General features: G+C 42.3%; 1 protein-coding gene across 5 annotated transcripts in view; it reads right to left on the bottom strand.

The window, feature by feature from the left end:
* The window catches only part of HMGXB3 (HMG-box containing 3), a 330,748-nt gene extending 313,294 nt beyond the window's left edge, over window positions 1-17,454 (bottom strand). Inside the window, exons 1-2 of one of the 5 annotated variants that reach the window (XM_069199526.1) lie at window positions 17,146-17,454; window positions 7,131-7,278 (exon numbers count right to left, since the gene is read on the bottom strand). In XM_069199526.1, coding sequence (XP_069055627.1) covers window positions 7,131-7,276 — 146 coding nt within the window. In that variant the 5' untranslated portion in view covers window positions 7,277-7,278; window positions 17,146-17,454. Of the gene's footprint in view, window positions 1-7,130; window positions 7,279-16,429 lie in introns of all 5 variants that reach the window. The other 4 variants (XM_069199525.1, XM_069199522.1, XM_069199523.1 and 1 more) reach the window with 4 other exon arrangements.
* Window positions 17,455-24,001: the final 6,547 nt, after the last annotated feature.

The following is a 24,001-nucleotide window of genomic DNA, read 5'->3' as shown; positions in this document are numbered from 1 at the left end:
AGGGCAAAGTGAAAACAATATGGAGAAGTGAGACTGAATGAGAGATTGGGGAAATAGGTGTGAGCCGTGCTTGCTAACAACCACGGGTTCAATGATTTCTGTAAACCAAATACTCAAGGGCCTGATGAACAGACTAGCATAGCAGAGGCCTCTGCTGTCAGTGACTGCTTCAGGTGAATGCCCCCTAAACAAACCACACAGCATGTACAGCTCTTAAAGTGCATTGCATCAAGCTTACATTTGAATTTGGCCAAACCCAGTACAAGAATAGGGCACATTAGATCAGTGTATTGGCTTTGATTACAGCACTGCTTTCCTATACACTGCTGCATTTGTGATAACTGGATCTGAGTAATGGTCTGTGAATAGTTTCTCTCCAGTGTACGGTTTCATTCATGAATCACAAAAAGACTGCAAGCAGAAACAGTGTATCTCAACCAGTCCATCTCTAGAGGATTGCCCCGTAATATTATGATGCCTAAGCTGCTACCAGAGACACGAGGCTTACAGAGTATAAAGCATGACTAAAATAACATTTCCTGTCAATGGTTTTGTTACTTACTGCTATTTCTATAGTACATAATTTGCCAGTGGTAGGGGTTTGCATGGGGCTACAGATTCCCATTTGTTTTTTTTAGTGTGGTTCCTGAGTATTGTTCCCCATGAAATAAGAGACATGTGGGTAGAATCTGCTGAACAAGCACTTGCCAAAGTGGCGATACTTGCTTCTGGACAAAGTGGCAACAGAGCTTGTACAGTGTTTTGTTGATTACAATATGTAAATATTTAATTCATTTCTGATTTCATTTATTCGTTTTGAGTAGGACATTATGAATTTGCAAAGCACAACATTGTAGTTAATATGTCTGTTTTGTTACATATGCTACATCTTGTGTTAAAGATTTATTTTCCTACTGTTTTGCTAGACCCCTTTTAGAGTCCTGACCCACATTTTTTATCCCACATAAATCCGTGGCCTAGAGGCAAGAACTTCCCAGAGCTTTAAAAGTTTCTAACCTAAATTCCAATTTTCTCCTTTTGCATTCTCTGAGCTGTAGCTCCCCCGCCCAGCCCCAAACCCTAAAATCTATCCTGTCCTAAAAACTACCCCACCCTGTCCTAAAAACTACCCTGCTCTGAACACTACAACCCACCCCACCCTGTCCTAAAAACTACCCCGACCCTCTGCCCCCTCCCTAAATGCCAAAACCTACCCACCCTGTCCTAAAAACGACCCCAACCTCCGCCCTAAAACTTATGCCACCCTGTCCTCAACCTACCCCCCCTGTCCTAAACTCTAGTCCAACCCTCCACCCCTGCCCTGAACCCTAAAACCTACCCCACTCTGTTTTAACAACGACCCTGACCCCCCCACACCATGAACTCTAATACCTAACCTGCCCTGTCCTTAAAAATATCCCTTTACCCAGCAGCTTGGTTCCTCTCCCGGCTGTTGCTGCTGAGTGCCTCAAACACACGTATGCATGGTGCCTTAAACCACGCATTTGAGTGGTTCAGGCAAGCGTGGTAACGCTTGCGTGGCTACACTATGCATTGCTCTGACTACCTAGAAAAGGCCGTTTACCAGGAAATCAGATTCCTGCTGATCTACGAAGTAGGAAATCCAAGAGTTGCAAAAGCAAAGCCAGAGGAAGAAGCACCTGACTTGGCCACAGCCCTGCCGGCCTTTCTGCTGTTCCGGACGATTTGTGCCAAAGTAGATTCGTCACGCAACCTGCTGTGCCTTCAAAAGCCTGTAAGGACTGCCTGCCTTCAACAAAGACCCAGGAACACCCGTCGAGTAGCGGAGCTGCTGCGCCTTGCATCCTGCAGGCACCCCAAGAGCCCTGAGAGGACTCCGGACAGCAAAAACCTGACGCCGGAAAGCACCACTGACCCAGTGCTGCCTGAGTTGAAGAGGGCCAACAGTGCCAACGTGGTCCCCCCAGCTTGCTCTCCAGACACAGAGTCCACCTTGGACGTGCCCACTGTGGTCTCCCGACATCGCCTGCAACCCCTGCCCGCAGGCCCCCTCAACCCCAAGTGCTTCTGGCAGAAAAAACCCGATGACTCAGGACAACTCTGCACCTGTCGCCCCTGGCCCAAGGAGAGGAGCACCGCAGGTGTCCCTCCAACCCGAGCATCTCAAGACCAGAACTCACCTCTTGATTCTCCTCGATTGGGCTCCCTGTCCAAGCTAGAAGCCGCTTTTCAACTGGACCGATCTCCACTGACTAAATTGGGCACCCAAAGCCATACTACACCTCTGAACACAGATGCCCCAGTGCCGCCCGGTGTGACCTGTTGGTGTGGTCCTGAACATTGCCTAATACTTACCTTAAATCCAGGAGATTGGAACCATACATCGCTGTACTACACCTGAATGCTGTACCTGTATTTCTCTCAATAGGATAGCATTGCCACTTCTGAAAAATGCGCTGTCAACTTTTGAAACCAAAAAGTATTTTACTTGGGAATTGTACTAACCTGACCGTATTGGTTGTGGTGTCTAAACATAAGTAAAGATACTTGTTATTTCTGCACATTGGTCTGGATCTTCTTCTTGAGGTACATGTCTCATTTATTGACTGTGTGTGTATTTGCAGATGTCTAACACCACTCTGATAAGCCTAAGACTGCTCGAACACACTACCCCCCAAAAAAAGCACCTTTGGATTGCTAGAGCAAGCCCCTGTCCACTAGTAAGGGAAACCCTGGACTCTTTGCACAATATATCTAATTTTGATATAGCACATAAAGTACCAGCTTCCTACAGTACGTGTATGAATTCTTAAGGCATCTCAGACATGATTACCAGTATGGATCAAAAACGGCTAGGATTTCTCAGGCAAACTCATCCTTTAGGTTCTCACTCCAAGGCACTGTACTTTAGGTAGCTCTGTCATGCTTCTATGTCTTCGTTGGCAGGGGAAAGACATTCACTCAGTATCTCTTGCAACTTCTTTCATACCCTTCAAAGCCACCTTGGGGTAGCTGACACAGTCATGCAGACATATTTAGGATTTGGTCTCACGCCCCACCACGTTCAAGTTCACCAGCCACCACTGACGACTAGGTCTCGTTTCCCTTAACCAGCTTGAGTAGACTACTGCCATTAACAGTATATCCCCTCTCCTGTCCCTGGGATTACGCAGATATAAAGGAAAATGTATTTACAATTATTAGTTTCTACATGGTAAACATCAAAAAGGCTGCTGGAATATCGTACAAGGATTCTGATTTATTTTTCCTAGGTAAGAAAGACCAAAGCAGGAATCAGCACTTCCAATTTATTAGTGAAAGGAACGAAGAAAGGGCAGAGTAGATGTCTAGTATAAATTACTTAGAATATTAAGTAATGGCTGCTTTGCTGAAGGATGGGAAAAAACTAGCACTGGCAAAAGCAATCTGTTTGCTTTGCCAATGCTGAACAAACGGTTTGCCAATACTCGACCGTCTGTGTCGTTATGTGAAAATTATAGAAAATAGTTATCTATACTTTCAAAATGGCTGATGCATTGTGTGTTCACGCTGTGTTGCTAAAGTTGGCAGCTAATTTGAAAGCATAGTAAACAATGTTTTGCAGCAGTGCTGAGTAATACAACACACACAAAGCAGCAGCCATTATGAAAGTACATTTTCTTTAGATTCTTGATGGCCGCTGCAATGCATGATATAACATCACAGCGCAACACGACACACGAAGCAACATGATGACAAGCTTGAAAGTATATAAGAAGGTATTTTCTATACTGTTAGCATGGCCAGTTGCCACTGTTGATTTTGCCAAAAACAGCCGAGTTTAAAAGCCTCCAGCACTGGCAAAGCCAGTAGCAGCTATCATCATGACACAAGAGATCGGCGGAAGGGAAGGAAAATAATCAGAAAACCTGAAGCAAGTACAGATCTGGAGACCGGAAAAAAACAGGAGCAATCTGAAGGAAGAAATAAAGGGACTCCGGGTCAGAAGTACAACAGACATCCAGTCCCATGGAGTGATAAAAGAAAAGTGCACAGGGGAAAAAAAATAGTCCCCTCGTGGCAGGCTATGGCAAAATGAAGGGGAGAGCTATGCTCCGGGGGCAGAACACACACAAAGGAAAGCAGTGACTACAGAGCACTGAAATAGATAATACAGCCATCCAATGAAAGAGCTTAAAGTACATGGGAAAGTATTGGATACAATGCTGCCTGCAAAGGACAGTTGTCCGTAATGAGACCGATTATTACACTATATACATGGCAACAAAAAACCTGACTATGGCCGCACACTCCCCTGTAACTCCAAATTATACTAGATGGTGCTCAAACACAGGAAACATATTTGTTGCCCAATATGTATACTGAAATAAGAGAAAACTTACGTCAGTAAATGCACGCAAACCAATTATGTTGCTTTCCTTGTACTAGCGAGAGTAAGCTAAGAAATCTGGACTGCCCTAAAGAGACACATGATGAAGGGGAAGCATTATATGCAGTTCTTTCATATTTGCATACCGAAACCAAAACCAGAAAAGGAACAGTGTTCAAAACAATAACATACATTGTCAGATCCCTTTCAGAAGCAAGGGGCAAAGCATGGGCTAGTGGACCCCAATTGTGGGTGGGGCAAGGCTGTTTGACTGTGATTTCCCAAAATCTGTCTGACAGCTTTGCGAACAGGGTCAAATATAACCACTTCTGCATTTGACTCTCAGTGGGAGTGACAGCGACATGCTTCTCAGGAAGGCAGTGTGGGGGTGCTCGAGTTCAGCACTCAAAAAACATTAATTTGTATACACAATGATTGTACAATTCAGTGCCTGACTATCAAGAAAAGAAGTACTTTAGTGGCACACTAGAACTAAATATATAAAAATGTGCAAGATGCATTTTCGTGCCCAGGCACTGGAGTACGCCTGCACCACTTCCCACTATTGGACTCAGTTCCCCTCCCCAATATGGGCCAAGCGATTCACTCCTCATATCAATACCTAATGTGATTACGCTCCATTGTAGATTACTCCTGCACTCCTATTAACATGCTCAGTCTATCTTTAAGGTCACAGTTTCTCGCCCAATGAGCCACCCACTCTCAGGAAAGTGCCCTTTTTCTCCTGTAGTTGAATTATCACCCTCTACCAGGCTAAGCATGAGCTGGCAGTTCCTCCCTCCCTCCCTGCCAGCCACATTGTTGAAGAGGCTGTAGGTCAGGGATTGCTACTCGGGGAAGTGCTGGATCTCTCACAGCAGGCCAGGTGGATGCTCGATACAACCTGCCCAGGCTGATCGACAAGCCCACAAGGAGTGGTCTGTGGCAGAAGCCTAGTCTTGCACACGTCTCAAAGGCTAGGCTGACCTGGAATCACAACTCAGGTCACATCCAGGTCTCAAGTCTTGCAGTGACTCTGGATTAGGCTGTGGCAGGAACCTAGTCTTGCACAGGTCTCAAAGGCTGGCTGGGGACCACTGCTCAGGTCATGTCCAAATCTCAAGTTTTGCATTGACTCAGGCCACACCACAGCTTCACACTTCATGCAGAGAGGCTCAGCTCGTGCCATAGCTTCATGATTTGGACACATCAACTCAGGCCATACTGCAGCTTCACAAATCTCACCAGGAATTGCAATGGGGAGTCTGGGGACCATCAACACAGATTGTTCCCCACAGCCTTCCTCTTCTGCAGACCCACTGCACTGGAGTCACACTGCACCTTGCTCCTCGTTGACAATCACTCCCCCCCCGTACATCGGGTAGGTGTCTTTCCTCTCTCAGCAGGAAGGATGACTTTCAGATGCTTCAGGATAGGGGTAAATTCAGATGAAGTCCTACACTTCACCCCCATCATCTTCAGAATGACACTGCTTCAGGAAGACTATTCAGCAGCTCCTTGCTCAGGAAAACGTTGATAAAACTTCTAAACCTGCCTAACAGGTCTTGTGTCCTGTAGCCTCACTTTAGTGTCCACGATCTCTTCCCTCCAGATACAGGTATAGCAGCAATACACTTCCATTGTCTGGGAAAACAGCATCTCCATCTTGTGCAAAAAAAGCCAAGAAACTGGCATCTGAAATGGATGGCAAAGGCCACCTTGACTCTGATTTACTTACACACACGGCATATACCATAGATGCTACACATACAAAAATGCACAAAATACCCAAGGGATCGTAGCACTGGCCTCTGTCTAAGTGCACAGAAGCATAACTTTACACAAGTAGGCAAGTAGGCCTTTACCCCAATGACACAGCTAAAAAAGTGTGGTCTTAATTATGGATTCGCTGCCACCACTGCCCTATGTACTAAACCCGTGACAGGGACAGAAGTCTACTGTCTGCACAAGAGTGTATACTGAGTGTTTCCCTCAAGGACATTGAAATAAATCCAGGACCTCACTCAAGTCAAGTGACAACCTTAGACCTCTGTGCACACACCTGATTACTGTGAGACTGGATCCAAAATCAAAAAAACAGGATACCGAATACACACAGCCGGGCACACAGGGCAGGGGAACAAGGCTGTACACCATGCAGAGGATATTCCCATCCCAACATAAATGTATTAGTCATTTCTAGCACTAGAACATAAATCTTGTTTATCTTTTGTTAAAAAGTGGAAAGGTTAAATATAAGCACCAGGCATGAGCTCTTAACTAAAATCACTTTTAAATGAGCAGAAAAAACATTCACAGCAATTGACAAGCTTCACAGGACAGCTAGAAATGAAACTACGTTTTATAAAAAAAGACCCTAAACATCAGCAGCACTTTTACAATACTAATATTCCATCTATTGACAGGACTCCTGGGAAGGGTTTCTCAATTAGTGCACCACTCCATCAGGAGAAGTTCACAGCCTCAGTATTTATTTATTTTTAAACTGACTCTGTGGGTATGGACTGTCACGCTTTGTGTAGCACTAATAGCGAGCCAGGACATGGATAGAGAAGCACGAAATAGACATTGTGAGACAGTAATTGGTACCAACCATATGGAGGGTAGGACTCTCTCTTTTCAAAGCTTCTGTTTCAATAACATAACAATGTACCAACTCTTATTTTTATCAGCAATATATGTGTTAATCACAAAACCAATACAGAGAAGCAGCAGTTATTCTGATGCAAATACAAAAAGAAAACCAGGCTGTGCTTACCTGGGTTTTTTGGCTTTGTCACTCTGATCTCCTGCACCTTTATATTTTTTCTTCTTCTTTGGGGGCCCACCAGCTGCCCGGATATGGACAGCCTCTGTCTCCTCTGACACAATAGTGACCTCCGTGCCATCATAGGGGGCATCCATTGCTGTGCAGCCACAATCAGAGAGGGATCAAGAAAACTAAAAATCTCAGATTCATTCTAACAAATGTAAAATGTAGCCATAATTGCCACAGAAACACAAGAACATATATAAAGAACATTCAATCAGCTAAGAAGAGCAGCAAATGGTAGACAAGTGGTTTACTCTGTGCCGTTTGAAACAGAATGCATCTGTGAGGTACAAAGGGTAAAGTAGAAAGGGACAGGTGCAGCACTGGCCTCATGTGAGCATATAAATACAACAACCTTTTCAACAAGACTCAAAGATTAGTTATGAATAAAGTCACTATGATTGTTACCTCTACACACGCAATATGGCTCCCCTGCAGAGTAAGTCATGCCCTTTTTTTTGCTGAATATTATTGTTTTAGTTAGATGAAAAAAGGTCCAAACAGTCAGATGTTCTGGGAATATTAATGAAGCAAATTGCCCAGACGCTACACTTAATGGTCATCATTTTATTGATTTTAAGCAATAGAAGGTTGAGTCAGGCCAACTGGGACTAAAATATGTGGCTTGTAAGTTATAAATAGGTTTATTAACTGACAAGGGTGAACAGTCTTCCACGTCTACCAGATCTAGGTTTCCTTCAAAAGAAGCACCCATTAAACAAGTCCAGATCCTAATTGGCCTTTCATGTTTATGTATCCCAATGTGTTTATTCAAAGAAATATTTGCAAGGGTAGCCGTGGTCAAACTGAGTTAGCAGAGATAAGGAGCACACTTCAATAATAAAGCATCACAGAGAAGGAAGTCAAGAAACGAAACGGAGAGTGAATCAACCTCTTAGTGTATTTCAGTTTCTCAATTCCTTAACCCATATGGCAATTTTTCTAATCCAAATGGAGACATTCCTTCTTTAGTTTCAGTCAGATACAAGTCATACAAGTTCTTCCATGTTTATATTTGGGCAGATCTGATACCTTGCTTCTTAAATCATAACCTCAACTGCCAATGGTGCTCTTTTTTTTATCATTGGCTAACTGTATTTATGAACTCTATTCAGATTTTTTGTTCACTGTCTCAGCTTCTGGTGCACCAAGAAGCCGTTCAAGCAGGCATGCACCCACAAAAATAAACTCAAAATAAAAATAAAATTGATGTGTCTAGGTTGTAAGGCTAGTCAAGTGATATGGATCCAATTAGTGTTACTATCTACCTCTAAACTAGGCTTCCCCAACAAGTGGTTTGTGAGCTAATGGTGGTTCGCCAACTACCTCCAATTAGCTCTCCTGTGTGTAGTCCACCCCACTAACTTAGAAGCTTTTGCTCGGCTGAATTAATATATATGTATAATAATAAGACAGAGTGTGTGTATTCAAGACGAAAATTTGTGTATTTTCAGAATTCATAACCTGACATTCAGATAAAAATGTCTACATTTCCAAAATAGATCTAAAGCTAATATTTGAGTAATAAATCATGTGTCTTTGGGCATACATATTATTGATACATTGGCCTTGCTGCAGTGGCATTGAGTTATGTATTACCCATATAGAGGCATCTGAAATGGACAAAAACTATTTTGCATTATGACTGGAAACCCTGTCTGATACTCTGAGATGACCACTGCTAGTGATCTTGCATACGGTGGCCATTAATGTAATCTTGCCCGGTGTGGTCACTACTACAACACTAATAATATTAGTAGCTCTGAGTGACTTTCATGGCAGAAAAGTAGCTCATTACAGAAAAGGTAGGGGAACCCTACTCTAAACAAAACTCAGGAAGGCAGTGTTTTCTATGTGTGGTGATCTTTCGAGCAAGCAGGTGACAGAAAATAAACAGGCTATGCACCACAGCAAAGGCTCTAGATTGATGGTCTGAAGAAGAGAACGTGCAATACTTTTTCTGGGAGATGCCTGCACATTACAAACATATTTCAAGGTGTAGTATATTCAGCAGAATACCTTTCAAACACCCTAGCCACCGGCTAGAGCCTTTACAGTTAGTTAGACTTTCTTCCTTTCACTGGCAGCAGGAATTATGGTGAACATCACTACCTTCAGAATACAGAAGGGAAGTTTTAAATTATGATAGAAGGCAATCCAGAGGAAATCTAGCACTATGAATACATGTCATGCCTTTACACAATTCTAAAGAAATCTAGTCCTCTAGACTCAAGATCCTGAGATGTTTCTGAATTAATATATTCACCTTTTACATAGGGGTCTGGGAGGGCACAGCCTAGTATGAGGAGATACCAGTTAGATTCCGAAGCCAGGACACCTGACAAACTTTTAAAGAAGGTTTAACTTATCGTTGCTTATATGCTTAATGTTTTTTTGTATGCAGTAGATTAATATGCAAGATCAGGTTGCTTTTCCTCTTTTTCTTTTCTCTCTTTACTTCATGTCTCCTCCCACATTCTGCCCTCTGCCCCCTCCTTCCTTTTCTTTGGCCCTTCCTTTGGTTTAACATTACAGTACTGTGTGGAACAACGGACCAATGTTTAAAGCCAGTTTACAGCAAGAAGGGAACTATAGGGTATTTCACCTATGCAATTTACTGGTGTCAGTGGAATATCTGATAGGAAGGTGGAGTTAACAAGAGTCACAACCACGTACAACAATCCACATTTGCCAAGTGCTAAAGCTCAAAGAGGGCATCAAAATGATTAATTCCAAGCATCATTTAAATTACTTACAAAAGAATAGTTCAGAACAACTTTCTAATTGGCATTTGCTGACCAACATTGTGGACTTATTCTGGGATGAAGTTCTCCATTCTAAAAGGCACAGACTGTGAATGTTTCATCTCTACCACAGAACTTGAATTTTCGAGTATAGCCACAATATTCTTCCCTCACATTTCAGGTATTTACTTGATTTATACATATAAATCCATTCCAATGCCAAGCCAAAAGATGCCTTGTGGGCAACAAACACATCCTTAAACCCTACACTTAATCTGAACATGGTGTCACTGTTAGCTCTTTAATGTTCACCAGATGTCCCCTCAATTTGGGAACGTTAGTTAAGACACTAGCAAACATGCTCTGGAGAACCTGTAGTTTCAGAATAGTGTTTGAGTGATCCTGACTTGTAGTAAATCGCTGTTATTTATCTTAGAGCTTTTAACGAGGCTATACGGAAACGAACATATCGCCAGCTCAATCTTAGTAGAAAGTATCCAATACTAAGTGGAGGGTTTTGCCTCTGGATTGACGTTAATGTCCTTCAACTGAAAACGTCTAACTAGCAGTCTTCGATTTTAGTCAGTCTATTCGATAATGCTAACATAAGGAGCTCTGTTTTTGGCTAATTCAAGCTGTGATAACATGAGTACACCCAGTGCTGAACAATGCTTAAACACCAAATATATGCAACTCCAGTTCTTTGCTGGTGATTCCAAAGAAAACATATACTGTACATCATTGCTGAAATGAGGATAGGATTGCCCACTGGGTATTCCAGCACTAGATTTGGAATTCCACAAACATCTCACATAGAAACACATGAAGAGGCAGCAGATGTACTTTAACAGCCAGGGAGAGATGGAGGTCCTGAGGCACCGAAGCCTTGAGCACAGCATACTCCAGTAAGACTGGAGAAGAGCTTCATCCTTACTCCAGACAACTGACTGCTTGTTTTGCAGAGATGATTTGTATCTCTGTCCACCATCTACATCCTCACAACCTTCGCTAATCTAGAGAAGTAAAATAGTGCTAAGGCAGCAGACCTACTGAACTATATGCCTAACAAGGGGAGGGAGGGTGTCGTCTAGCGTGTCCACAATATCGGTATCAACAAAGGGAACCCCTCGAACCCTTTTGTAACTTGAGCATACAATTATTATCAGAAACAAGACTGACACGGACTAAATACTGCAGTAGATTTTACAGCAAGTAAGAGGCCATTAATTTTGCTCTTCTTTATTATTTACAAACGTAGCCATTTTTCCTCAATAATTAAAGATCACAACTGATCAAAAATACAACACATGCCTCACAAATAAAAAGTATCCAGGTAAGTGGATTCAATAAATTTGCAAAAAGCTACTCATCAAATTCAAACAAACTCTGTAATACATGTCAACAAAGTTTTAGAAGACAAAAAAGAAATAAATTATACATATCTACAACTACAATACAAAAACATGATATTTGAGAGTTCATATATATCGTGAGAAATGAACTGGAAAGCAACTATTTCAAATTATTGTTTTATGGTCAAAGATAAAAGAGGGGAAATTCTGGTAAGAGGAAGATTATTGCACTCAAAATAGTTTAACTAAATTATTATCTGCGGGGTGCATACATTTATTATAAAGGACTGGGGCCTCAGTTACAATCTCTTGGATGACAGAAAAGCAGCGTATGTTCCATTACTCCTAGTTACAGTGAAAGTAGCCATACAAACTAAAAAGGGCTGACGGGACATTCTCCACTTTTTGGTTTTGGCAGAGGTCTAGCACCTGCGAAACTGTTAATAAGGAGCCAAGGGCCAGATGTAGCAAAGGTTTTTACCCATTCTATGTCTATGGGAAACAGTGTTTGTACATATGGCCCCAAGAGTACTAAGCCTAGCTCTATATAATGTTGTTCTTTCAGTTCCATCATTTGTCAAAAAAAGACCCTCTCTTCTGTCTCAGCATGGTGAGTCAAGCGAATTCTCAGTGGCTGGAGGGTGAGCAATCATTAATACACTCTGATGAACTACTTCGGAGCTTATCATCCCAGCAATGCTGAAGCATTGCTGGGACGATGTTGGATTAAGATAGGATGGTAGATGGTTAGTATCTTGGGGTATTCTCAGAAATGAATAAGTGTGAACAATGATCTGCAGGTTTGGTGTTTCCTCTGAAGAGGCCCAATTTTTAAGCATATTGATTTTACTGCACTGAATGGGTTCCAGGTTGTTAGGATTGTTCACATTCTATGATCCAAGACTGCTGCTGGTGTTTTTTCCAAGGTTTGATGTTATTGCAATTACATATGCAAACCAAAATCAAGAAATAACATATGCTGTAACAACTGCCAGTGGTTTTACCTTGCTTACTACAAATGAGAAACCTGATCTTTTCGAAATTATTAATTTTCGCTCCATTGGCCCTGATGAGTCCCTTCCACCTAGACTCTTTTTTTCTATTCCATCTCTAGTAATCCATACAATCCTTAATAAGGGTTCAAAACCCTAGCCACAGAAGTTTATTAAAATAAGTGTTGAATTTGAATTTCGAGTTCATTGTCAATTTCTATTTGGGTACTATGTACAGTTGCACGTAGTTTAGTGCAGTGCTAATTCAGCTATGTTAGGATACTTCAATGCTAATTTCAACATAATTTAACACCACCATTCTAGCTCCATTAGGAAAAGCCTGTTAAATACTTGGTCCGCTATTTCCTAGATTTGTTTCGGACTCCCATACAACATTCTTCTTTGCTACATCTCCAAAGTCTGCACTGCTCACCAAACCTGTTATTTGCATTCATTAAAATGCAAGCGCCAAATGATTGAAATGGATCAAGTACATGCATGCCATCAAGTATGCACTATGCCTCAGAATAATTATTGCATCGTCTACCTTCAAAGTATCACTCTTTTCTCAGTTTCTATTAAGTCACTTGCACTAACAACGGGTGCTTATAGTATTTTCACAGTATTAAAAGTATCTTTTTCGCTAATGAGAAGAGGCCCCTGTAAATCATCCACCTCACTAGCAGTCGTAGCCTGGAAGCTGCCACAGAAGCGCAACTAGGGCTTGCCCACAATTTCTGCTCCCATATCAATTTACTATTTTAAAATGATCCACAGATGTTTTGCGCCCCTTTCAATAATACTAATTGCACAGATCCAAAGTTAAGCCTGTCACAGTGAAAATTGACATTTGCTAATTAGCTTGGGAGCATAGCCGAATGCATACAATGCATTTGATATGTGCCTACATCATTTTTCAGAGGCAAAAGCAAACGGGCAAAAAGGATTTGGAGGGATACACTAGTTGTGCATCCCACACAAACACAGCACTTCGTTCCCATCACTGCTCCGATCGGGTGTACGGTGAGTCCAGGGGCTTGTCGACCCTGAAAGACATAGTGACGCACATTAATACAGTGAACAACCCCTCTTGCCACTTTTCCAGAGAGAAGTCTGAAGTATATCTTTAGCTGTGGAGACAGGGAAAACAGACTGTTTTTGAGCTAACGAAAGCTGTATGCCACTTCATGTTGGGGGAAGGAGGATCATGCAATACCTCCACAAGGATGGGTGAATTCTAGAAATGCATCCTGCGTCATGGTGATATTTACGGTCTCAGTCAGAGGCCGTCATTGGCTTAATGCGTTTGGCTACTCTTCGGACAGGTTCTGGGTGTTGGTCGATTTATGTGAATCTCCTCAATGGGGTCCTAGTGGTGCTTGCACTCATTCCATATGTACTGACCAGTAACCTGCAAGAGGCCTGGGCAGGGCTAGAAAAATCATAAAAATGTTACTAGACCTGCAGGTCGAGTAACTTAAATAATCTACTCGACCTAACTGTAATGTACTTGCCCCTTAAACGGGTCTCAAATTGTGTGATCCTAGTCAAATAGTTTAGAGAGTCGCCTTTTTTCTTAATTCTCACATATGATTGCACCTTCAAATATGTGAGATCAGCATTTCTGTAGTACAAAAAAACCTCTTTTGTTTGATTAAGTAGACTAAAGTTTGCTGCATGCATCACAAGATTCTAGCCCACATACCCATGAGGTATAGCCCACATAACCTAGGACTTCTTTTAGTTTACTAACAACATTGCCATCAGGGCAGGAGTGTTTCTCAGTTTGTTTAAACACTTAATTTTAATAAATATATTACTAAACGATGATGTAGTAACATATTGTCATCTACTCACAGTACCTTTCCAAAAAATGTCCAAAAACCTCTCCACTAACTTGCAGCTTTACTGATAAAACTATATAGTGTATGAACAATCTGTGAAAATTGGTTTTCAGAAAGCATATCCTTTCCACATCAACATGTAAAGTATTCTGATTTGTTTTCATCCTATTAAAATATTTTTCGTCACAGAGAAATGTAAAAATAGGGCTTTCACAACTACTGAAATATATTTTGAAATGTTTGCACAGTTGACTTAGTCATTCAAATGTGTGTTAGGAAAAACCTGAAACCCTATATCATTTTAATTTACATTCTAAGCAGCAGGTCACACAGTTCACCTTACAAAGTCCTGGAACGCTGCAGTCAGAAGGAAAATTAATTGTAAGAAACACTGACTTTTGACCTCTGTCTGTGAATACAGAGCAAATGTGACATAAGAACAAGATTTAAAGGCATCTTTTATTGCCCCTCCACTTTTCAACTGAACAGAACACCTGTTCCGAGTCAACTCGAGTATTAAAAATATCTCAACCTGATCAAGTAAGACATGGACGAGGTGATTTTTCAAGCCCTGCCTGGGGAATTGGATGCTCTCTGTTTACATGCCTGGATGTCGGACTCTAAATACCTGACTACCAACTGGTCCAAAGTTGGCTCAAAAAAATGAAATGGATGGATTTGAACTCCAGTTTTCACCCAATGCCAAGTCATGACATTAATACCAACTAGGCTTCAAGGAATATATCACCAAGAGAACCAAAACAGCTTAGTATCAGTTGTGTCTACTTAAAAATAGAACCTTTTCCTTCTAGAAGTGACTGAGAGTTACTGTACAAACTCTCGCACTCTCATATCTAGATGGAAACAATGTCCTGCTCCAGACACACACAGGCCTCCACATACTCATTCCCCCCAAAACCCGTTCAAGGGCATTCATCATGGCACAGCATGCCTCTTTAAAGGCCTGAAAAAAATATGAACACATCAACCCTCGCTCTAATGGGAGTCTACTGTATTTCCTACCTAGCCTCACCTTTCTCAAAACCAGCGGCATCATCTATCTACAAAGACATCACGTCGTCCCAGCGACATGAAGTCTTTGAAGATGTAGAGACCTGAGCGGCAAGCAATGCACCTGCAGCCAGGACACAATCAGACTGGAAGTGCAGTAAAACACAAAAAAACACAAGGCAGCACACCATCTCCATTTAAGTACCTATGATCTGAAACAACATTCCTGTATCCATCAGAACCACCCCAACCCTGCTACAGTTTTGGAAAGGACTGAAGACACATCTCTTTAAATAGCAGAGCATCACCACTATTTACAGTCAACCTCCTCACTCAGAACCCAGCTTCCTTTCCAATCATTTACTGACAGTATGTTTAACTTTTGGCTAGGGTTGTGTTATATGAATTCCACATACATGCATGCATGGAGTGGTAGATGAAATGGCACTCCCTGTCATATTTGGAGCATGGCCTTTAGTGAGTATTCTGGAAGCTCGGTTATGCACAAGATGTAGCTTTTTGGGTTATAGTTATAGCACTTAGTTTGTAAGTCTGTATAGAGTGCAAACAGTGTGGCTGTGTACCGGCACAAACAGGAGCAACACACCCATATCTTTATTAGTGGATTCAGAAGAACATAAAAATTCAGACAATATGCAGTTTGCTACAACAATTTCACCAAGGTCTAATTCCAATGACCGAGAGGAATGGTTGTTCTTATGAGCTGCATGGGATCACATTTTCACCAGTGTTCCCCTTACCCCAAAGAAGTCGAGACCACTAGGATTGGGGAAAGCCAAGGAGGGTTCTTCGAGTAAAGTTAGGTGGACAAAACCATAAGTTTCACGAGTTATCAACCTAAAGACTCAGCAGGCATATCACTAGGATCTGAAAAAAAGGTACTGGGGCCCAGTGACAGGGCACAAAGGGCATCCGCTAAAACCAGTAAATGGTGCCAGAAGGTGCCTAAACTTGAACAATCTCAAATGTCACCTCAGTAGGACCCTGATGAAGTTCCCTAAGGTTTACAGTCGCAGTACTAAAGGTCTGATAACCCTAAGATTAACCCAGAGTAAGTGTATGAAAAAGCATCTCGAATTCATAAAAGTCCGGTTTGACAGGCTAGGAGGTCACTAGGACAAGTCAAAAATTATTTTTTGTCTTACGGACAAGGGGTCTGGAGGAAGACTGAACTGGTAGTTAAAAAGGTCATCTTAGCTTCTGGTCCCTTGCCCTATCACTTTCGGAGATGTATCTTTATTTTAGACTTTTACCATTTTTAAACACCCCCAAATAATTCACCTCAACTCTAGCTCCTTTTTTGATCTGTCACTTTACCGTACTTTCATCTTTGTACACAACGATCTTGACAAAGAAGAGTCCTCCAAGTTGCTTGTTTGGGCTGTATTGAAATATTTAATATTTGTATCCTACTGGTAGACACAAGTTCCTTCACATGTTGCCTAGTCTGCATCGCTTCTCCCTGCTCGTGGCTCGGATTATGCTATCAGTTGTTTTTGTTAATGGCTTAACTTTTCTCGGTATGACGTGTTGTTTTTTTCCTGATCACTTTTGGTATAAAACCTCTGACCTCCTTCTACTTTAGCTCGAAGAGTATTCTTACTGTTCTGAGCAGCCGTTGGCAGGTTGGGCCACATGCTCTAGCGGCCTGCCAAAAGCACCTCCACAGCTTTAATCAAAATGTTTTGTCTCTTTGTTGAAGGCAACTTTTGCAACTGGTTTGACACAAAACTCCCGAGGAGAGTTAGTGTGCCCAGTGCATCCACATGTAAGAAACGCAGAGTGGAGAGGAAACAGAACCTGTCCACCTAAAAGATGCCTAACTTCCAAAGGAGACCTGACAACCACTGCTCCTAAACGGCCCTTTTTTCTGGTACTCGAGGTCCACACCTACTGTGCTGATGTCGCCGGTGTGTCCGGGAGTTCCAGTGGTGGACTGATGACCGATACCGATCACTGGCGGCGCCTGGGCCATAAAGATTCTGGAAGACTCCTACCCGCAGCGAAATGTCACCCAAGCGGTACCTAGGCAACGATGGGTCGGAGGTTGCACTGCAGACCGCGAGAGACAGACGGCTTTGCCTAGAATCGGGGCAGCACCGGAACATCTGCTCGCCGTGGTGCTACTGCTGCAGTCTGGATCCCCGGCTGTAAGCTTCGCCCGCACAGACTGAGACCGTGAACGTTGCACACACCGCAAAATCAACACAGAGCATGCGTAACTCTGCGATCTCAACCGCCGAAGTCTCCGGTTTTGCCCCTTCAAGAGCATCCATCTTGGATTGGGCTCGGCTGCCTTTGATGACGTCAACCACCTGACAGGAGGCTGCCATGTCACTGAAGGAATAATAATGTGGGATGGGGTGTTGGCAGACCTGTGATCAGTTAAATATTTGTATGCTGCCCCCAAGTGCCCGCAACTGAACGCTACATCTGTTGCCCAACGTTAAAGGAAATTAAGGGAATAATATTTCTTCAACGTAGAGTTAACTAGAACGCAGTGTGTTTCCTGGTAAACACAGAGGATAACCAAGTAACACATTCCAAGTCCTCCAATCATACAGTCCAGTTAAATATTATCATGTGTGATATCCCTTCCTTTTCTTCTTCATTCGCTCTCCAAGATCTCACCCGGTGTTGTTCCTCTGTTGCCTCAAAACGTGTCACATCCACACCGGCCTCTTGCGTGGTCTATTGTACCCACTTGGCAATAGATGGCAACGACACAGGTTTATAGGCGTTCTTCAGAGAGATGGATAGTTGTCTCTCAACCTCCAGTCTAATGTCCGCTGTCATACTCCTATGCTTTCAAACATCTAACTACACAGAGTTTGGGTTGATCTCTGAAGGCTGCAAAGGAAACCACTCTGGTATTTGTTTTGTTTCGCCTGGCAATTGTAAAATGTACTCCACCTAGCATGAATATGCGATGCGGACTGGGATACCCAAAACTCTGACCTGAGACATTCGTGTAGGAGACCATGCATAATAGCATAGCTAGTTTGGTTGATAATTCCTTCCTGGATAGAAACTTGTTATCCTGTCATAAGAACAACTACTTGAGTATTACAGCCACATACCAAAGGGATGACTGTCAGTAGAGGGTGACCCAGGAGTTTTTTTTATGGCTGATAAGATGAAGTGCGGGTCTGAAACACCAACCAAGTTCATCCTGGTCAAAGATGTTACTTTCTGACATAGAGCCTTATTTAGAGTTTGGTGGAGGGGGTTACTTCGTCACAAAAGTGATAGATATCCTGTCCGCCATATTATGATCCCATTAAGACCTACGGAGATCATAATACAGAGGACTGCATGTCCATCACATTTGTGACAAACCAACCTGTCTGCCAAACTCTAAATCAGGCCCATAGTCTTTTAAGTCCCAACTAACCATATTTGTCCATGTCTAAGGCATCAGGACCTCAGGAGAGGCACTTAAAGACTAATAGTGCGTCAGCCACAGGCCAAGTACAAGATCCAGTCCAGGTCATTGAACATGGTCAACTCAGTACTTCCTGGAAAAGGCTGCTTGCAGCTTGGTGTCTCCCTGTTGCCAAACAGAAGGTTAGCCTACTGACCTTTGGAGTCTACTACTTTGGCCTGGGTACAAAAGTAAGCAAGCACAGTTCACAAGGGCTTCTCTCATGTCACAGACAGATTCAGTCCTCTTCTGATTTCTGCAGGTCTAGTGTTCTGACATTGTTGCCTCGAGGTACAACATTTGTGCCAGGCACTAGCTAGTGGGTGGGAATGACTCCTTGTATGCCCTAACGAATGGGGTAAAAGTTCACAGAGATAATTCCACTCACTTTTGTAGCAGTGCTTCCTTTCCATACTGCAAACTGGCATTAAATGCGATGTGTCATGGCATTTTCAAGGTGGCAAAATTCTTATGCCTATCTAAACATGTGCTTTGAGTACTGGTGTGTGTGTGTGTGGGGAGTGTTCTATGGTAATTCAAATGTCCTCCACATCTAATACTAACATCTAGTGTAAAGTGAAGTGTCCAAAAAGGATGTGTAAAGCCCTTACCCTGCATATTCTGTGGATTTCAGAGGAGAAATCTCTTCCATTCAGGTTAGCCTGTTGTCCGCTCAATCCTGGCAGCCATTAACACATATTCAAGGCTAATCACAGGCTGAGAGCAAGCAGAAATGCATGCTAATTAGACTTCTGACCGTTCAGGCAGGTAAACTTTACCTTACTGAAAGTTACTTTTCCTTAATCTATATTAAGAATGTGGCTTCATTATTGAACTGGGTTTTTAATAACATTAAAAATATTGGTTAAATATTTTTTCTAGTTGATCCCATTCCCATGATACAGTGTTAGTATTTTAACCTATACCCTGGTTGTCTACATAGAACAGCTAGGCCTGCCACAATGAAAACAGCTTTTAGGGCCTTCTCACTGTAGTGACATGGTAATATCAAATTTCTACATGTGCCAGTTTTAAATACCATGCACCCTATTTTGTGGGCTACAGTGCTCACATTGAGGTGACATAATAATATTTATAAGGGAGATTTTGTCAAATGGATTTAATTTGACACATCAGAGTACATGATTTGTACTTTTAGAGGTAGTCTACAGTGGTCTATGTTTGCACTGCCACTATAGTGGATGGCACTATTGGTGCTGCACTCCACTAGTGGCATTTAACGTCCGGGCACTAGATGCGATGCACACTTGTGAGGCTGGCAGTGGACCAGGGCTCCTGAGGATAGAATTGTGTCATATGCGGATGATGTCCTTCTCTATCTTGCGGACCCCGGTACCTTTGGACTGCATTCCATTGAACTCCTCTGCTTCTTTGAAGAAACCTCTGTCTTAATAAAGAGAAATCCTTATTTGTCGCACTGTGAGGAGACAATGCCTCGAGTGCTTGGAGAGACGGCATCCCCAGTCGTCGTCTTAGTTTCAGGTACTTCGGGATCCATATTGTAATACTGCTTGAACACTCCCATACACTCAATTTGGATCTTCTTATAAAAACCATTAGAAACAGCCTCACAGCATGGCAAAATCTTCCTCTTAATCTTTTAGGCAGGGTTGCCTTATTCAAAATGATGCTACTTCCCCAGTATTTGTATACTCTGCAGAACTTCCTTTTCATATTCCTGACGCCTGGTTCCATGATGTGGCAGCGCTGCTGAGTTCTTTCCTTTTGCATGGTCGACTTCCTTGGATCACACAGGCCAAATGTGGACGCTATGACTATGACAGCGGTATGTATATTGGCTGTGAATATTTACCTCTACCACTGGGCATCACATCTCCTAGTCATAAATGAGTGGCTTTCAGGTGGCTGGGACGACCCGACATGTCGCCTGGAGCTTAGTGGACTTGGTCTAGACTGAGATGTACACTTCTTTTATGGTAGGCCAATCCCAGTTGTTGTCCCGGAGGTAACTGGAATGATATTCCTGGTGTGGAGGAGGCCTTCTATTTCATGGGCTGGGATAGACACCTGGCCGGACTAGCCCCCCTTTGGAGGGGACGATGTCTGGAGCAGTTGTCACACTTGGAGGGCTTCAGTAAGTGGGACTTGCTGGGGATCACTACACTAAGGGGTGTAAGGCACGGGTCCACCATATTTTCATTTGCTGACCTCCAGACTTAATTCTCACTTTTTCACATCAAATTTCATAAGTATCTGAAATATGTCACACCCTTGGCTGTTACCACGAGCACCTTCAGAATCTCCATTAATTTAATCCTCTTGAAGCAAAACCGTTGATGGGGAAGATGGGGCATGGTGGTACCTCCCAACTTACCGCACCCTGGTAAACAATGCCCAGAGAGTCTGGGATGGCTTCGTCAAAGATGGGAGGAGTGGGTCGGGTAGATGGAGGAGACAGAATGCGGGATGCATGAATGGCCCGCTGAGAGTTAGCGATCTCGGCCGAATACACCAGATTCAACTATACCATTTACACCAAATATACATGACTCCCCAACACCTCTACACTGCAGGACTGTCCCCAGACCCAAAGTGTGGAGCTGTCACCTCCCCAAAGCGGATTTCTTCCACATGGTGTAGCAGTGTCCAATAATTTCTCAATACTGGTCTAGAATAAGTGGCATTCAATCCGTGGTTCTAAATGTTCCGATCGAACTGATTCTTAAACTGGCGTTGTTGGGCATGATGAAGGATCTTCTGGGCTTCTGAGAGGACAGAGCTCAGGTTGGCCTAGGGACCCTTGAGGTGAAAAGAGACATTGTACAATCCTGGAAATGCTCTGACTCCTTGAAGCTGGCACAATGGCGCTCTGGCATGGATTTGGTGTGCTGGACAGGAGGAACCAATATATAGGACCGTTGTTGCCCTTAAAAATTCTTGAAAATTTGGGGTAAATGGTGGGAATATTACAGTTTATCTACCAAATTGGTTGATGTGCCTGCCATGGATGAATGATTTAATGGGGCCTGGGGGTGGTGATGTTTGGGAACGGAGACACAAGTTTATTGCAAATGATCCTACATCTTTGTATCTTCTGTGGTATTAAATTACGCTTTCTTTGTTTCATAATTGCAAAATTCAATAAAAATGTGTTAAGCACAAAAAATAACTTCCAGGCCCTGAGTGCATTTTGTACCATATACTGGGGACTTTTAGGCAAGTTAAGTATACCAATTGAGTGTACCTCAATTCAAACATGTTTAAAGGGGGAGCACAGTTACTGTACTAGTGGTTAGCAGGGGTTAAGTGCACAGAGTTCTAAAGCCAGCAAAATTATTGGGTCCAGCAAAAAGTGTAAAATAGAGGTTGAAAAATCAGAAAAGGCAGATTTCCGACATGGCCAATATGAAAATATTTACCATCCTGTAAGCCAGTTTGCCTCATCCTTCTCTGAGAGGAATTGCAAGATAAGGACAAAGCCTTCCCCCAATCGATCCATGTGTCTCTCCAGATACTAACCAGCCTATTAATTCCTTCATTCCAATTAATGTCTCTCAATTGTAGCTGCGGTCCAAGTCTGCCTAATGAAATCTGAAGCAACATCCAAAAGTTCATCGTTCTTCCATTGTCACCTGAAATTGTCCAGGCACAAAGATGTGCGGTTGGGTTGCTCGCAGCAGTATATTAGTATGTCACAAATCACGTGAAGGAAAGTTTAATTAGATTTTGGAAGCACACTTTTGTCCTCCAAACAAGAGTAACCATATTCAGATTTTCTCTTTGTGTTCTAGAATTAGCGATCACCCTGGCAATCATGTTGAATGGGGAAAAGGTTTATATCCGGGCTAGCCAATAATTGTGCAGGAAAGCATCCATTGCTGTGGCTTCTGGGTCTGGTCTCCTGCAGAAGAACACTGGTAGCTGGTTCTTCAACCTGGATGCAAACAGGTCCATAACACACAGACTGGGTATGTTTATCAGGCTTCAAAGACCACCCAGTTCAGCTTTCAGGCTCTGGCGTCCAAACTGTATCTGGAGTTCCATTCTGTTGCCTCGTTCTGTCATCCCAGAAGGTATTCTGCTGTTACAAAGATCTTGTTCCCCAGGCAGAAGTGCCAGAAGTCCTTAGCCAGATCTGTCAGGATTTATGATCTCCTGCCGCTCAAATTGCTGATGTATCTTTCTGCAGATATATCGTCAATCTTTAGAAGTACACCCAAGGAACTCTGTCCTTCATCATCGCTTTGATAGCAAAGGTGGAAAGCAGTTTCAGACAATATATATGCAATAACAGTTCCTCTACTGACCATCTTTCTTCCATGGAAACTTCTCTGCATCTGGCCCCCGAGGCCCATCTGCTGGCATCCGATTCCATTACCAAATCTGGAGAGGATTCAAAGATAACCCTCCCATTTCAGGCATCCATATGATCCAATCACTAATAGATCTCCATTCTGGCCTCTTTCGACAGGTGAACTAGGTGGGAGTATGGCAGTCTTCTCATAGACTATCATTCATTTCCACGCAGCCAATTAGAACATGGTAATTTGGCACACTGTTTTTACCACACTAGACACTACCACACAATACAATGTAGGTCTTTGTAATATGGTTACACCACTCAAGATTTTACAATGTGTTTTTTTACCACTTTCTTAAATTAATATTCAAAATTTTCAATGATATTTACATTCATTATAAAATGAAGGCATATTTGTAAAAAACGGCTTTGTTCCTAAACATTCCCTAAACAAGCTGGTGCTCATTTTATGACACATTAGAAGGTTAACATGTGTCACAGAATATAACTACCCCCCACAAAAAAGTATGTTTCAGTCATAGATACATCACAAATAAAATCTGCATTCCAAAACATATTTTTTTCATTAGATTGAAGTGCCATGAAAAGACATGTAAAGACACCGGGCACCACCTTGTCATCACTATTCAGGTAACAATTCTGGCTAGAGAACATACTGAAACGAGGCAGCTGCCTACAACAGTGCTAGTTATCTCAGAACCAGAATAAGTACAGAATGTAGTCACCGATCACTAATAACGAACATTAAACAAAATAATACCAGGTATTTCAACATTTTTTAAAGATTTATTTTAAAAATAGATTTCATTGGAGAGCACCGAATTGGAATAAAAATCAGGATTGTTTAACCACAACCAACAACTACCAGGTAAATGTTTTAAGAAATAAATCAACTAATCAATGCATTAATTAACATTTTATAACTTTATTTCAACAGGAAAAAAACGAAATGTTTTCCATTTTGACATGGCCACTTATTGAAATTAACAATGTGTCAATTAAACCAGGATTTATCAAATTATATAATTATTTTTACATTACAGAATATAGTCAAAGAAAGGAAACACAATCAAAAAAACTAAACCTCAACAAACTACAAATGTAATATACGCAAACCTTGGCTTTG

This window comes from Pleurodeles waltl, chromosome 7 (genome assembly GCF_031143425.1).
Source record: "Pleurodeles waltl isolate 20211129_DDA chromosome 7, aPleWal1.hap1.20221129, whole genome shotgun sequence".
Classification (NCBI taxonomy): Eukaryota; Metazoa; Chordata; class Amphibia; order Caudata; family Salamandridae; genus Pleurodeles; species Pleurodeles waltl.
This window is presented reverse-complemented; position numbering and strand designations above follow the sequence as displayed.